This window comes from Onychostoma macrolepis, chromosome 03 (assembly GCF_012432095.1).
Source record: "Onychostoma macrolepis isolate SWU-2019 chromosome 03, ASM1243209v1, whole genome shotgun sequence".
In the NCBI taxonomy this organism is placed as follows: domain Eukaryota; kingdom Metazoa; phylum Chordata; class Actinopteri; order Cypriniformes; family Cyprinidae; genus Onychostoma; species Onychostoma macrolepis.
In genome coordinates, this window is record NC_081157.1 from 48,475,434 (window position 1) to 48,492,598 (window position 17,165).

A 17,165-nucleotide genomic window follows, 5' to 3' on the forward strand; every position below is an offset into this window, starting at 1 on the left:
TTTGCGAAAGAATTGACCCCTCCGACACAATCTTTTTAACATCGGGCTTGACACCTGTCTGGACAGCGCCTGCAGTCCTAGCCTGGATGACGTAAATCAGTTCGCTGTGATTGGCCGCCTCGTCCAGCGGCAATCACCTTCCCCACGTGAGCAGTTGACAGCCTCATAAATATGAAGCCTAAAATATACATTTCGCCCTAGTGGCTTGCTATCGTACAGGTAATATGAGTGAGTTAACACTGACAAAGGCTAAATAATAAATAATATATAATAATATAATAAATATAATAATATATGTCTATTAATATATTACTTATAGGATACAATATTCATTTTAATTTTACAAGAGCGTCTGGCCCTGATAGTGTCTGCCGAGAAATGTTGTGGCCGTCGGACAAGTGTAGTTGATGACCACTGCCTTAGAATATAGGCCTAATACTACAGACTTACTTGAAAGGAACAACTCACACAATGGGATAAAACAGTAAACTGACTTAAATGAAAACTATTCATGAATCAAACAAAAGAGACATGACTATAGTTGAAACAACAATTCACTTTACTGGGTGAAATTAATAAAGTAGGCTTTCTAGAGCTAAGAGACTATGCCCTGTTCAAAATAAAGACTATATTTCTTCAGATAGGTAGGGGTGTGTGTGTGTGTGAGAGTGTGTGAACGAGAGAGTGAGAGTGTGTGTGAGAGTGTGCGTGTGTGTGTGTGTGTGTGTGAGAGAGTGTGTGTGTGTGTGTGAGTGAGTGAAAGTATTGATATACTAACATGTGGAAACATAAGCTGGAATAGCACACTGTTGGAGAGAGTAACAATACAATAGGTTATGTAAACTACAGTAGGTACAATATATACAAACAAGCACAGACAAGTTATTACAGCACTGACGTTTAGGTTCAACACAATGTGATGACATCTTCTTAGAGTCATACACATCATCTCTCTAATAACTACTCTCCCAGTTCCTCATCAGTTGAGGAAGTATTCTCTGAGTCTTCCTCTTTAGAAAAGTCATCTAAGGGCAATGTTTGCAGTCCAAGAATACTTTTGTATGTTGTGCGTGCTGTAGCCAGTTGTGCTTCAACTTCACACAATCTTCTCTTCAGCACACAGAGTAGTCCCTCACGTCCTTTCTCCATTAAGCCCTCTGTACTGCCTGAGAATGTGACATTAAAATATAAAGAAATGAGCCAATGGTTACCAGAGAAGCAAATTGAAGAAAAAGTCTAACTATTTATTGTCTTTACATTTCCCATTGGTGTCTCCAGTGAGCTGAAAGGTAAACTCTTCAATCAGTCCAGCAACACTCCTCATGTACTCCATGTGCTGCTTGACTTCTCGAACCACAATAAATTCTTCTTCTTTCAGTCTAGCCAGCAGCATTACCTTGTCAAAAACATTTTTTTTCCGCTCCATATCACCATGACCTGCAATACATTACATCAAAGTGTTATCTTATAACCTCCTATAAAAATATTGGGACAGAAGATATTTTGCATGCTGTACTACTACAATAGAGAAATAAACCCTGACAGGATGAGATAGAACATCAGCGCTTCGCGAAGGGGTTCGATCACATCCATTTACAAATTACTGGATTCTTTTTTTTGCATATTGCCCAGTGTCTTAACTTTTTTTTTTTACATCGGATTCCATATTTACATCAAGATGTGTGCATCAAACAATTTGTATTCAGTGCATTTCAGATGAAGTACTTACATTCCCATGGCCAGGAGTAGTTGTCCACAGCCAGGAGTTCATTGGGAGGAGGCAGTTTTTCAACTTCCCCAACAGTAGCATTGTGGTCATTGATGGCAACTTCCAAGGCTTTCTTCTCAACAGCAATCTTTCTTCTCAGTTGATGCCTTCGCTTGTTCCCACCTACAATGAGAAACACAAAATAAGTGTGCATTCACACGATGACTACACAAAAGCACCATACAGAATAAGACTTCCCAATATGTGTGTATGTGTTATGATTGTGACAGATGTTGTGTGATCATTTTTGCATCACAAGTTTCATAATCATTTGAAAAATTGTGAAAAAACTTGGGACATTTTTTTCAGAATCTATTTTAAACAATCATTTTTTTAAATTTTTAAATAGAGGACAAAATTGGTAGGTCAGGACATCTCTGCACTATGCAGAAATATTGGAAATATTTGGATATTGCACTCAACCTTATTATGATTTTGACACTTTTTCTGTATGCTGCCCTGACCTATAGTAAACCTACTTTAAAAGATGTTTTTTTTTTTTTTTTTTTTTTAAATAAAAGGCTTTGCTATTTTTACTATGTATAAATCAGTAGTGAATTCATTTTTTCACAAATCTGCATTACTAGCGGCCTTTACATTACTGTGACTGCAGTTGTATCTGATCAAATGCGTATTCTTATTCTTTAGCTTGGATTAAACTAATTAATTTTACTTTGTTGGAACAGCAGCTACGCTAATGATGTCTCTATTTGTTTCTCTGTTTTAATTAATATTAATATAATATTAATATAATAACAAATATTGCTACTTACTATGCAATCACATTATAATTGCTGTTAATAGTGTTCATCGTCTGGTTGACTATGTCTTGTATTAAATTTTTCTGAAAATTCCTGTCATATGCACATAAACTGAAAGTCACCACTTATAAGCTACAGTACTACTAAATATTGTAGAAACTTAATTTTCTGTAAAGTTGCTTTGCAATGATCTGTATCGTAAAAAGCACTATACAAATAAACTTGAATTGAATTTTCTGCTCTCACCAGACTGACGATACAGCTGAAATTTTCGCTGTTTGATACCCAAATATAGCCTCGATGGTCCTCTGCAGGTCATTTTGGATTGTTGCTCCTTTGGACGACAACAAACAAATTAATTAACGCCAATTTCAGTTTACAATCAGCCTCTTTTCAGATCCCCTGTACAAGAGCAGAGCCAATGATTCTTAAAATATCCCATCAAATAATTTTTTCAAAGTACCTGAGGTCCACTGCTGAACATCAGACACCCACTGCTGGACTGTGTCTTGCTGTAGAGATAACTCAGCTGTGAGTTTCTCCAGGTCCTTTGTTGCCTCTGCAATCCTTTGTACAGTCTGTCCGAAAGAAATATCAGTGTTAACAAATGCTGAGACACAATTTAAAAACAAAAATGTTATTATACATATTTTCCTAGTTAGTACCTTGATGTATCTTTTGGCCAGTGTCCGGTCAAGGTTTTCTGCCTTTCGCTTGTTCCAGCCACTTGCCTGGATTGTTAGCATGTCTGTGCGAACTTGACACACAATGTATGTGCATTAATTTAGGTTCACAGTGAGGACCACAGGTCAGATACTACATTGATCATTCTCTAATATTGTCACATAAACCTGGAAATAATCATACACTTAATTAACATGTCAGAAGTTAAATTATTATAAAGAGAATCCTGATCAGTGTAAAAGTGCTGACTAGACAGTTGTTTTCTAAGGGAGCACCTATGCATGGACCTCTAAAATGCAAAGGCCGAGCATCAACCCCTTGGTCTCAATTTGGACACAACTATACATGAAAAATGCTTACCGGCTTTTGACATGTACTTGGAACATATGGCTGCTCGAGAGAGGAAGCTGTTAACCTGTTCAACCTCCTCTCCGATTGTTGTTCCAGCTCCTTCTTGATTGCGTCCCCCCCATTTTAACTGTAACACATTTACATGAATGTTATAATTTGGAAAACAACAAGTAGGGGCAGAGGACAGACAATTACAATGTGTGGTGCAAATGGTAAGAAACACATCTAATTGTCATTATTACCTCACACATCCATGAATGCGCTTTTGCATGCATGATGGAGAGAAATGGGCGCATGTTCAGCAAGTCCTCCAACTCTGGACAGTGGTCCACAACTTTCTGCAGATATGGCCAATATTTGCAGACCACATCAGAGCAGAAAAACTGGACGGTCTGTGAAGCTAGCTGTTTCTGGAGATATAATGGGTATGCAAATATTTCTCCACGGAACATATTCAGTCCCTTCAGCAAAACCCCATGACGGCAGACAGCAACTTCAACACCTTCCTCGTCTAGTTTGCTTGCAGACTTGTTGGCGGACTCTCGTGCTGCGGTCCACTGACCCGCACCACATCTCCCTTTCCCTGGATTCTTAAACAGATGAGGGCAAATACAGACATTTACACAGTTACATTTTACAAAATAAGCTGTAAATCATGGTATTATGGCATTTGATGCAAACCAAATAATGTTTACATTTTGGGGAGAAAACTGGCAAGCATTCATAAAAATTTTAAATTGTGGTGTTACACATGAAGAAGTATAAATTTAGCTTACATGTCCAGTTGTTCCATGGATGTAATCAACAAAGGAGGACACCTCAGCATCATTGGCCAAAAAGACTCCATCAAAAAACCCATCAGGTCTTGAAAGAAATATATAGATGTGGGTTAAAATTACTGTATAAAAGTAATTTGTGGCTCACTAGCATTTCATTGTACATGAATATTACACACCCTGGTTGGCTTTTGAAACGATATAATTTGCGGTTCCCATCCACTGCAACTGCCAACATGGAGGGTGTGCATGCAGGACACTGAAAATGCTGGACCTGAGACAGCTTGTCAACCTCAAATTTCATTGTGTCCCCACATATCTTACCACTCTTAGAGCAAAAGTGAAAAAACAAAACAAAACAGTAAGTACCGGTAACTGTTTCGAAGGTTGGCTTTAGGCCGTGGTCATGACGAAGAAAGGGCTCTGTCAAGAAATATGTGCTGAAACTTGTAACAAGTCCTAACAATGAATCCGTTATTTAAAAGGTGATCCAAACAAGATAACTTAAATGACGAGTCCACTCACTCGCCCGAAGAGTTTTGTGCTGACAAAAGCTTGTCTCGACATCCCTGGGGCAGTGATTTTTAGATCCTCATACGTGGTGAACAAGTCCACCAAGTACAAGGTCTCAAAATTGACAGTGGCTGGCCAGTAACCACTTTCAACCAGATCACTTATGGTCACTGGCAAGGTTTTTCCACAGGAGCAGTTTACTGATGGAAGGAAGAGGTTGTATCTTCCTGAAATTTCAGAGAAAAACAATTATCTCGTTCACAAGAAACAAAAAACACAATATGAAGAAATAATAAAAACAAATGTTACCATTCATTCCAATTAAAATTACTGGCTTTCCCTTGGAAAAGCTTGTTTGCCCAGTGGAGCAGTCGCAGCAGGGAGGAACGATTGGTAACATGCAATCTAAAAAGCAGAATTAGTTTACATATAAGAGTAAATGAAACCAAAAACTCAACAGAGAGGGTGTTGTTTCTATCAAACAAAACTTCATCCAGCATGTTTGTTGGAGTAAACCAGGGTTTGTGTAAAATAGGGCTGCACCATTAATCGCATGCAATTGTCATGTGTGTCTCGTCAGTAAAGCTGGTTCTGTGATTAGCAGTAAATGTCCATCACCTGCTTTCAAATGGAGCAGCATTTAATACACAGAGTCATAGTTTGCTGACAAGCTACGCAATACCGTGTCATAATCGCAGATGAATCACATTCGGTTATGAACGCGATATTGCGTAGCTTGTCATCGAACTACGACTCTGTGTATTAAATGCTGCTCCATTTGAAAGCAGGTGATGGACATTTACTGCTAATCACAGAACCAGCTTTACTGACGAGACACGCATGACAATCGCATGCGATTAATCGTGCAGCCCTAAAATGTAAAACAGCCTATATAACCTGAGACTTAAAAACTACCTTTTTCATGATAGGAGAATTTCCCTCCCTCGTGCTGCTGAACAAAAGTGGATGGCGGCAGGTGTCTGAAGAACCCCTCCACAATGGATGCTCTGTTATGAAGCACCAGGGCCTCATGTGTGGAAAGGTCACAGGCTGTGCAGTAGAGTGATCGCGGTAAACAGTCCCTACACATCACTACTGCAGCCTTGTGTCCACAATGATGGCAAACCCCCTCCTTGGGCTTCTCAGATGACAACATATTGTTCACCATAAAGGGCCTCATTACTGTCCAATTCTCCAGAGAGGTAGTTTGCCTTTTCCTCCAGTCTGAGGGGAAAGGTTGTTCAGCACCACTTCCCAAGAGGTCTCGGACATCTTGAATGAGGGAGTCTGAAAATGAAGAAGGCAATGGTAAATCTGAGCAGTTACCACATAACAAATGAGGAAACAAGTATTAAGGGAAAAAAACAAAATTTTCGATGATCACAGTGTCTTCAGTTGTGCTGGTAGATGGAGCACAGCACACACTTTTAACGCTTGCTGAAGAAACTGCAAAAATATAAATATCCATTTAGAACTTGCTTAATGAATAATGAATGCAAGTAATGATGAAAAAACAAAGAAAAAATCTCGCTTTCGTTTCTCCCCAGCTCTACATCTTTTTGGCAAAGGTTGACCATCTTTGTCCTCATCAAGCCAAACACACAGCTTTGTGGATTGTTTTGACCCTCCTTTAGCTTGTCCATGCTGATCCACCTAAATAAACAATTGAGCAACAGAATAAACCACCACCCACCAAGGTTATCGCCACCTATAAACATCTCATTATAAAACCAATGTTATAATATTACATTGTAAAAATTCAGTATAACAGTTGTGGTCCTGTACTGTACTGACAGATCTAGAAAACCCGTTCTACATTAAAAAATAGAAAAGAAAGTGAAACATTTTGACAGAATATTGAATTAAACGTGTGAACTCAGCTCAGCACTATAAATATTTATTTATTTATTTTAAAAGACATTGAACCAGATACTGTATAGTTTTGCACCTTGATAACTTCTTCCCTGCTATACCTCAGAGTCTATTATGGTCTTAGACCTTGTAATTAGCATGTAATTAGTGTGCTTTTTCCACCACTGAGATAATGTTATTTACCTTGCACTCATCCAGGAACGCATCAACCAGGAATATGGCATCTTGGGGGTCAAGGTGATTCATTTTCAGCTTGGTCAAGTTATTTTTCCACGATTCCTTTTCCTCCTTGTTTAACTTTTCCTGCTTCTTTTCCCTCGTTTCTTCAACTTCTTCTTCTTCTTCTTCTTCGTGGGGCCTTGACGTGTCAACACCTAACACCCTTCAATGAGATCACACCACACAGGAAGTTAAATGCACGGAGGTTCCGGTAGATGTCAAAATTAAAAACAGCGGACTGATCATAACTCACTTTGTCAACATTAGTTTCTCCCGCTGCCATGGATTAATGTGTTGATCAGCAAATCAACCTCAGACACAACGCATATAGTGGGAGAGGGTTTGATCCGTCAGACGGAGCGAAATCATCCATCCATCCATCTATCCACCGATAGCAGCGTCCATAGCAACCAAAACGTTGCAGTTTCACATTATTCTGGCGAGATCTGAAAAATCTTCACAACAACGAGCAAGCGAGTGATTGTGTACATTCACTGAGTGAATATTATGAAAATAAAATACATATTTCTCGCTAGAAATGTAATCAAAACTTATTTTTATGCAGAAACTAACTCAAAATATTGATTTTTTCACCAAAAAATTAGAGAAATGTCCGCCATGTTTTTTGTTCTCACGGCCGGAATCTTGAAAGTCACGTGACTTGGACGTAAAACAATAGGAAAAGAATAGGCAAAAAAAACGTAACAGTCATACAATTCAAGGGCCGTTATTGTAACCCCTCTACGTTTTGCACTTTGGACCAACGTAGTCAGGGTACGTTTTTATATGAGACTGGGTTGGCTAAAGCAAATTTAAGTTGTAAAAGGTTAATGTGAGCCAAGTATGTTTCAGTTTACTTTTGAATTCAGTTGTGGCCTTGTCAGTGTAGTTCAACCTTTCAAACTACAGTTTTTGGGCATTTTGTTAATGTTGTTCATGTACAGTTTTAAGACTTAAGAGTTCTAAGATGTATGGTTGTTAAATAACAAAGTTCTGCTTTTGGGGTATTGCACTTTTATTGCCAAACATTGTACTGCATATGTAAATTCGTAAAACTGCTATTTTTTTTAAGTTGATACAGTCAGGCACATATGCATTTTTGTAAAAAAATAATAATAATAATAATAAAAGGGTCACATATCCACCATCTTCTTCAGTGTGGTTCTATACTCTGACAGACACATACATAACTGTTAGCAAACAGAAATATAAATCTTTATGAAAATTTCAGCTATATTACACTGCAAAAGGAAAGGTCATTGCTACTGTTGACCCTGCTGAGAGAAAAATGTGGTGAAGGCCATGCAAATTGCATGAGGTTGTGTTTATTGTTGCTGCACAGGTGCCATCTCCTGGGTTGTTTCTTCAGAGCCACAATCAGTCACACCTTGTAGCAGCTCGCTGTCAAAATGTTCACCATTCCTCTAGCACAAATTGTGAAGAATGCAGCGTGCTGTTAAGACCACTGGCAGTCTTTTCAGTCGAAGCTCTGACTGCTGTTCCTCCGTCAGCTGGCCATGGTCACTGTAGGGCTTCATCAGCCAAGACATTAGTGGGTAGGCTGCATCTCCCAAGAGTGTGATCGGCACATCAATGCCTCCAATGTTGCATGTAACGCCGGTTTCACACTGCAAGCGTGAGCTTCGCAGCAGCATCACGTCAGCGTAACTACAGCATCACTGCAGCTGCAGTATTCACACTGGAAGTGTTTGTTCAGCATCACAGCAGCGGCTCCAAAGCGACATATTTCTTTACAAAGACAACTATAAATTTGTTTTTAGAAGTTGGTCAGTTATAAACTTGAAAGTTTTGAAGTCTTGGGGATTCGCTTGTAAATGGTAAACAACAAAAACAGCTCCTATCATGTTGTTTCAGTCATACACAAATATAGAAAGTGCTGTTTATACAGTTTTTATTTATTATTATTATTATTATTATTTTATTTTGTAAATAATATTACCCATAATCCCCATTGCTTATAGAAACTGTCAATAATGAATGAATAATGAATTTATTATGTAGGCCTGTATATACTCCATTGTAACTTAAGATCCTGAGCAAGATGAATTGTTGGTTGTGAGTTTGATAAAATGCTTTAAGTTATAATTTGCTTATGGCAATTAAAAATGAAAAACAAGTTAAAATGGGTAAATCTTCTATACATATTTTTGATTGTTCATTTTATTTCCTGACATACTCCAATTCGTCTTAAAACACACTAGACATGCTTATTCTGTGCATTTTTAGCACGTTTTGTGTGAAATCATATTTATTTTGTCCATGAAAAGTGTGCTGTCACTTTAATTGAGCGTGAGCGGCGCAGCAAAAATAGACTCGGCGCTGAAACCATCGCTGCAGCGCTGCTCACGCGCTGCTCCTGCTGCCGGTGTGAATGCACTCATTTGTTAACATGGGCGACGGGAAAAAAACGCGCTGCTCACGCTTGCGGTGTGAAACCGGCGTAAGCTGTATAAAAGAAATAAACAGTGATAAATTATCGATGTGGCATTATGTGTGTAATATATATTACTAATGGCTTATGTTCTTTTAATGTGAAAGTAATTTGGACAAAGGTTTCTGTGATTTTATATATACATTAAATTATTAATAATGCTACTACAGGCTGCAAAACCCACAACTTTTTCTAATCTTTATCCTAACATTTTTTTAGACAAAGTCTTCGGCTAGCTTATCTGTTAATACAACAACAAATGCTTTTACCTCTCTCTGCCAGGTCAAAGATCTTTAAGTTGCGGAGAACTCTGGCATCATGAACACTGCCTGCCCATCCGACATTGATATTGGTGAACCTGGTGGACATTAATTTGACAGTGGCTGTTAAGCAGGACATAGTAAATATACAATTTTGTATACTTAATGGAGAGATTTTTTAAAAATGTATAAAATCAACTAACTGGTCACAATTCATTCCCTGGCCAAAGTGGTTTATGTCTATGTATAGACTTTGTAAATCATGTAATTTATTTTTATTTTTTTTAATTTTCATATTACAGTGATTGACATTCACATGCAGAAAAACATGTTGGGTTTGCATGTTTCATGGGGAATTTGCACAGACTCACTGGTTTGAACTGTTAAAACTGTAATCTAGTTGACGTGTGTGTTGTTCCCACAAGAATAGTGACACCAGAAAAATTGTACAGGAATTAAAATAATAATAATAATAATATCACTTACAGTGACTGATAATCTACAACGTCTTGCAGGATTATAGAATGATGTCCTTTGCGATTGAAATAGTCCTTGGCATTGTTTTGTGGAGCCGTTATCGGGATGTGCGAGCCGTCAATGGCACCTGCATGGTTTACTTTGTACTTTTGTGTTACCAAGCCTGTTGTAATTTAGATGTCATACAAAATAATGGTGTGTAAGTTCGTTAAACCGCCTGTTTAACGAAGGAGACTTATGTAGGGAGGAGGGTGCCTTTTGTTTTCTTCCGTTTTGAGGCTAGTAAGGAGGTAAGAGCATGTTTTTTTTAATCTTTATTTTTATTTAGGAAAGAGGTTTATGCAGTAGTTTGTTTGTGAATTTTGTTTATTATTTTGGCTTTATTCCCCCTCCTGAAGTTTACGTTCTCCTTTTGTCTTCTATTAATTTATGTATTAATATTATTAATCGTGCGAGTGCCTCAAAAGAGAACTTACTATTACTTACAAAGATACATACCAGCTACATGTGTATGCACTACTTGCTTTATGCAAGCACTATATAGGATAAATCACTATACAGGATTTACCCTATAATACTTTATCGACACGAATTGATAGGTGAAACAACAAACAGCCACCCACAAATAGTCCATAAACAAAGCATAAGGCTGTCTTTGAGTTCACATGAAAAACGGTTAAAGTTACTCGTCAGGCTACAGTTTAACGGGAGAGAGGAGCAAGAGGGATCGTGACCGTGACCGCCATCTTCAGCCAGAGAGGACTTTATTTCTTCAGCTTCTTCTTGCGTTGTCACCCCGGTGGGAAGTGTGCTAACAGGGCTTGCAGCAGATGAATCAGTCGTGCTGTTAATGTCATCACTACACAACTTCTTAGTAAAACCAAAATTAATTAAACTGCCTTGTGTTCTTTTTGCCATGGTGGCTAAACAAAGCCAACTGTAACATAAACACAACTGTAAGTCCTCTCAGACTGAGACATTCATATTATCCATACTATAACAGAGAATCTTTGAGTTAACGTTCTAAACATGAGTGGAATTTGCACTGCATCGCCCCCACACCTGGATGCTCATGACAAGAATAGCATGTACAGTCTTAAAAGTGCTGGGTTATTTCTGTAAACACATTGTTGGGTTAATTGTGCTGGGTCATAATTCTGGGTTGTTTGCGATACTGTAAACACATAGTTGGGTTGTTAGTGCTGGGTCAAATGACTGCAAGGTGTTCTTTCACCACTGAACACTTGGGTTGGGTAATTTTGACCCAACCGGTTTGTTTATTTTTCCTCTTCATCGAATTTTCTGGGTTCTTCATTCGTCGTCAGATCATATGATCTTATCATTATCATATGATAATATGATTATTTACCTCTATTTTTATAAGCTGTGGTGAGAGCACACTGATTTCATGGTTAATGTGATATTTATATATATATATATATATATATGTATGTATGTGTGTGTGTGTGTGTGTGCGCGTGTGCAAAGTTTATATGTTAACACCTCATGGAAAAGGTATGAACTATCGTTAGGTCAGAAATACAGGGGTAAGTTCAGTTAACTTACTGTCTGTGTAACGTTTCTGTGTGGCTTTGTAATGTTTTGTCATAATTAGATCTTTTCGTACTAAAATTGATCTTTTAAGGTCTTTTTTTTTTCAAGTAAATGTCTGCGAAGTGCCGAATCCAACAATAAATTATTTTCACGCTCTTTTTTCCTCAGGTAACATTAGCTGCATTAACTACCTTAACGTTAAACCACAATATTGCAGGTATGTAATATTATTCTTAAATGGTATGTAATATTCTTAAATATTTTACTTAAAATGTTGTCTAAAGTTAGACTTAATCTCTCATGGTGTTTGAGGTCCTTCTTCCTGTTTTAGTGAATGCTTTTGTTGCTTTAATCAGAACAAAAGTTTATCCAGGTTAACAGTAAGTTAGAGAGGCTATGCCTGCGTCCCAATGTGCATACTATCCATCCTAAATTCTATGTGATAGTAGTAATTTTCAATACTATTTAGGGCAGATACACAGTAAAATCGGCAGTGTTAATTAAGCAGTGTTACTCTCCATTTACTCTTAATGAGTTAATTTAACAACAAATAGTGAAAAATGCCCCCTAGTGTTGGTGAAAATGATCAGAGTTGAATTCTGCATTGTTAACTTTACTCTGTTAAGCTCCGCCCCTCAAGCCAACCCCGAAGACCAGGGGCCGGATTCACAAAAATCTTCTTAAGAAATAAATTAAGTTTCTTAAGATAAATTCTGAGAAGTTCGTAAGAATTTTCTTAAGTGCAATTCTTGAAAAAATCTTAAGAAGTTCTCAAATTTGTTCTTAAGAACATCTTATTTTTTTTCTTAAGAATAAATAAATAAATAAGCAACAACAAATTCATTACCGCTACATTTTAATTGTAGCACTTTATTATCCTGTTTTAAAGTAGCAGCCACATCCCGCTATTTCAATATAAAGCGCGTGAGATGTGAGAAATTTACTCGCAGAAAAGCATAAACTATTCAGCTAATTTGAATTAAAAATTAATTAATAATTAATAACAGTATCTCGATGCAAAGTAAGCGACACGCATGGGAACGGGTGGCGGAGGCCGTTTCAGCGGTGGCCAACTCCCTTAGAGATGTGGATGGGGTGAAAAAGAAATGGGCAGACTTAAAGTCGGCTGTTAAAAAAAAAGGAGCAGAGAGATCAAGGGAGCAAAAAATGACAGGTGGTGGATCACCGTCTATTATTCTGGATGCATTTGAAGAGAAGGTTCTGTCAGTCATCGGAGATACAGCGGTGACAGGCATTAAATCCGGTGTGAATACAGAGGAAGGTAAGCAGTTATCCCATTTGTTTAGGTACAGTGAACATTCAGCTTATTGTTTTTATTATTCACATAAGTTAGTAGTATTAGCAAAAGTTCTCTCGTCGCCATTTTCTTTTGCCTTGCACCAAAAGGTAAGCTCTTTTAATTAATTTATTAAAACATGAGTTTAATATTTGAGGTTAATAATTGTGTTACTATTAATGCATAAGTTGCAGTTATTTTTTGACTTTGTGTAATCTGATTGGTTTAAACTTGGGAATAGGTATTGAATAGGCAAGTCAGGAGAAATGTGTTTTTTCATCTCAATGTGGTAATGATAAAGTTTAAATGATGTCAGTAATCTTACTTAATTTGATTTTCAGCTGTATTTAGCTTTGGTATATCTACTTAAATTGTTTTTTAAACGTTCAATTATGTAACGTCACAATGGGGCATATGTTAACCTGCACATCTGTATGTATTGGACGGTCGAAATGTTCTCGGTAGGGCTGTGGCCTGGGTTTGCGTGATGTTAGAATGTAAGTACAGCATGTTATGTAGTTGTGGAATGAAATGTTTTAGCATGTCCTACAACGTTAGATACGTAACTCTGAATAAATTATATGATGTTATGTAAACCGTTGGAATGTTATATAAACTCTATATTTGCTACTGTTCAGCTCAGGAAAGACTAATTGTGTAAACGGGATTAATTTAAGTTATGTGAAGACAAATTAGTCGAACGCCGCCATTGCATCTTTATTGAAGCCATGTAGATGGCGCTGTGGTATTAGCGTTAACTCGGCTCAATGCTGCGCGACGAAGAGGCCAATGGGGCAGGCGGAACATCTCATTTAAAAACAGCCGCGTCTTTGTTTTTCCTTATTTTAACCTTATGCAGTGTATACGGTACCACGAACAACTACTTTACGTTTTTGTTATTATACATACACAGTTAGTTGGCCTGATCCGAGCGGTACATGTAAGTGCTGTTACAAGTAGCTACTGTTAACGCATTTTTAAATGTTGCCTGTTTATTTGGAGTGACTGTTAATGGCATGGCACATATTGCAGAACTGATGTATTATCTTTCTCCTTTTTTTAAGTAACAAGCTTCTCCTGTGCAGTCAAATCAGTCCCTGTCTTCATCCTTTGACTCCAGTGACTCGCAGGACACACTCATTATTGAAGAAAGGTCTTCCAGTAAAGGAATGAGACTAGATGATGGAGCTAAAAGGTGGGCAATACTTTTTTTCTTACTTATGCTTTTGGGGGACTGTTGCAAACTCATAAATATACTTAAAAATACAACATTAATTTGATCTTTATAAGGTTAAAGTATTTAAAATTAAGTATTGTTTGAAGTAGTATTTTTATTGTTTATATACCATATTTATGTTTTTGCTTTGATTTTTAAAAAAATATTGTTAAGCTGGTCTGATCGATTCTCGATGAAACAAGAAAAACTCAATATTCTGACAGCTGACATTAAAGAAAAGAATAGGTAATATTTCATATGAATAACTGTGTATATAACTGTGTGTGTGTTTTATTTATATATATATATATATAAACACACACACATAAAAATGTGTGTGTATATAAACATTTTTATATTTAACACTTTTTTTATTTTTTATTTCTGCAGTACATCACCACCAAGAAAGGTGAACGAAGCCAGAGGAATCGTGCCTTTGTTCCCGTACCTTCTTCAAAAATGGCTATGTAGGTATCACACTGTTTTAGTTTTAGTTTTAATGCATTGTTGACAATAATACAGGTGGTGTATATTTCTCTTGGATTTTAAAACACTTTTTCTCCTCCTTTTTCTGTATTTTTGTCTTTCTAAGAAGCACCGGAATCATAACTATACAGAGAGATATTTCTAAAGAACGAGGAATATAATTTGAGAAATCTCATTGTGCCACTTTTCACAGCAGTTTTGTAGCTACTGAGTTGCTTTAAACTGTGACTAAAGATTAACTTGATATAGCATTCTTAGTGTTGATGATCTTAAAATGCTTTGTTGTTTGTGTTTTGTTAAGGCCAGAAGAGACCAGGAAAGGTGTCTACGTCTCAAGTAGGGATATCTTCTAGAAGGTTAGTTTTTATTTATTTTTATTTATTTATTTATTTTTTTGTAGTTTTTTTTATTTAACATATCAGTGATAGTCCTCTGCAATTTGCTTGGTTTTTTCAGAGTGGAACAAGCATTGAGGAGCATATTCAAGACATCGCTGGAAGTGCTCGGCCCTGTCTACTGGCTCTGGGAAGAATTATTCAGTTCAGCAGTACTTCAATTTTGATCAGAATGCCATTCCATGCAAGTCAGTCTCTTCTCTTGATGCCTTTAACAAACTGTTTACCCAAAAATGAAAATTGTCATTATTTACTCACCCTCATGTCATTCCAAACCTGTAAGACTTGCGTTCATCTTCAAAACACCAATGAAGATATTTTAATGAAATCTGAGAGATTTCTGTCCTTACATTGAGAGTCCACGCAAGCTAGCACATTCAAGGCCCAGAAAGGTAGTAATGACATCATTAAAGTTATCATGTGACTCCACTGGTTTAGCCTCAATTTTATGCATGCATTCACAACGTCTGCTTTAATTTCAACAAAACACTCATCCGTCGTCGTGCTCTCGTGTACGCTTGTCAGGGATTAATACTTTCATAAAGAGGTAATTTTTTTTCTTTATTTTTTTTTCTTCTTTGTGCAAACAAAGCGCTCGTGTTGCTTAATAAAATCACCAGTTGCTTAAGTTAAATCACCAGAGTCACACGGGTTACTTTAATATTGTCTTTAACACCTTTCCGGGCCTTGAAAGTTGTAGTTATTGGCTGTTGATGAAAGGATAGAAGTCTGCCAGATTTCATTAAAAATATATTCATTTGTGTTCCGAAAATGAACAAAAGTCTTATAGGTTTGGAATGACACGAGGGCGAGTAATTAATGAGAATTCTGATTTTTGGTGAACAAACTTCTTAAGGCACACTTTGTTTTCGGCACCACTTATAACACTATTCTACACAAGATGTACACTTTTATTCAGACCACTGTGTACAACAAAGATGTTGGCAAAGTGAAGGTCCTTGTATTGCTGAGGTTAGAGCAAGGCTGCTTAGCTAGGTTGTTCAACAGGTTCTGTACTGAATATAGTGATGTATTGTCATTTCATGCAGACGTCACGTGATGTATTTTTGTGCATGAAATTGTATGTTTCTTGAGCATGACAGCATTGTAATAAAGGTTTTGAATTGGACGTCGTTGATCTTGTTTTCTGTTCTGTTTTTAAAACACCAAATGGGATTTAAAATGAGAGAATTTTTCACTATTATAAATGTAAATGAACTCTACATAAGTGAAATATTAACACTAATTAGAGTAAATTTTCCTGCAGAGTTAAATTGTGGTAACACAGAACAGAGTTAATTTCCGCTAGTGTTAAACTCTGGTAACACTATTCAGTGTTGAGCAGTGTTAATTTTTTACTCAAAATAGAGTTAATTTAACTCTGAAAATTTAACACTATGACGAGAGTCAATTTATCACCAATTCTGAGTGGGACCAAATACACTCGGGCCGAGTGTTAAATTTAACTCTTATAGAGTTCATTTAACACTGCAAAATTTACTGTGTAGTATGCACATTGGGACGCAGGGCATGTAATGTGTTCTTTATATGTTACTGTTAGAAATAACCATTTGTATTTGAGATTGATGAATAATAGGCAGATCACTGGATTTCCAGGCTGGCATACTGTATGGTTTTGCTAGCTTTTAACCCAGTTTTTCATCCTTATTTTACAGAATTTGTTTTGCCTCCCAAAAAAATTGGAGAAATGGTGGATTCCCAGCAATGGGTCTACAAGCATCCCAGAAATCTTGAAGGAGTTCCCCAGGCTTCTAGAAAAACTTGGCATGGTAAGAAATAATTTAGATTTTATGGTTTCGTTTACAGAAATTTTAAATGGTTAAATTGTTAGTGGGGTTGTGCAGATAGACAATAGTATAGTGTATTGACGATAGTCAGAGATATCGCTGAGAGCTGATGTCTTTGTCGATAGTCAAGGCGATATTACAGGAGCTGCCTCACATCTTTAAAATTTGAGCACATTGTTTTCTGTGAATGCACACAGCAGCAGCACCTCTGCCAGAACATCACTAACATCACTAACATCTTTGATTGTGAGATCAGTTTCACAGCTTGAACTGTAT

General features: G+C 37.0%; 1 protein-coding gene across 1 annotated transcript; it reads right to left on the reverse strand.

The window, feature by feature from the left end:
* Positions 1-1,023: 1,023 nt before the first annotated feature.
* Positions 1,024-4,639, reverse strand: LOC131537110 (uncharacterized). Its single transcript, XM_058770386.1, has 9 exons — positions 4,520-4,639; positions 4,341-4,428; positions 3,807-4,154; positions 3,574-3,691; positions 3,195-3,286; positions 2,993-3,107; positions 2,776-2,863; positions 1,730-1,891; positions 1,024-1,437 (listed from the first exon to the last, which is right to left on the reverse strand). Exons 1-8 carry the CDS (start codon positions 4,576-4,578, stop codon positions 1,846-1,848), a joined length of 954 nt encoding a protein of 317 aa, XP_058626369.1. The 5' UTR covers positions 4,579-4,639; the 3' UTR covers positions 1,024-1,437; positions 1,730-1,845.
* Positions 4,640-17,165: the final 12,526 nt, after the last annotated feature.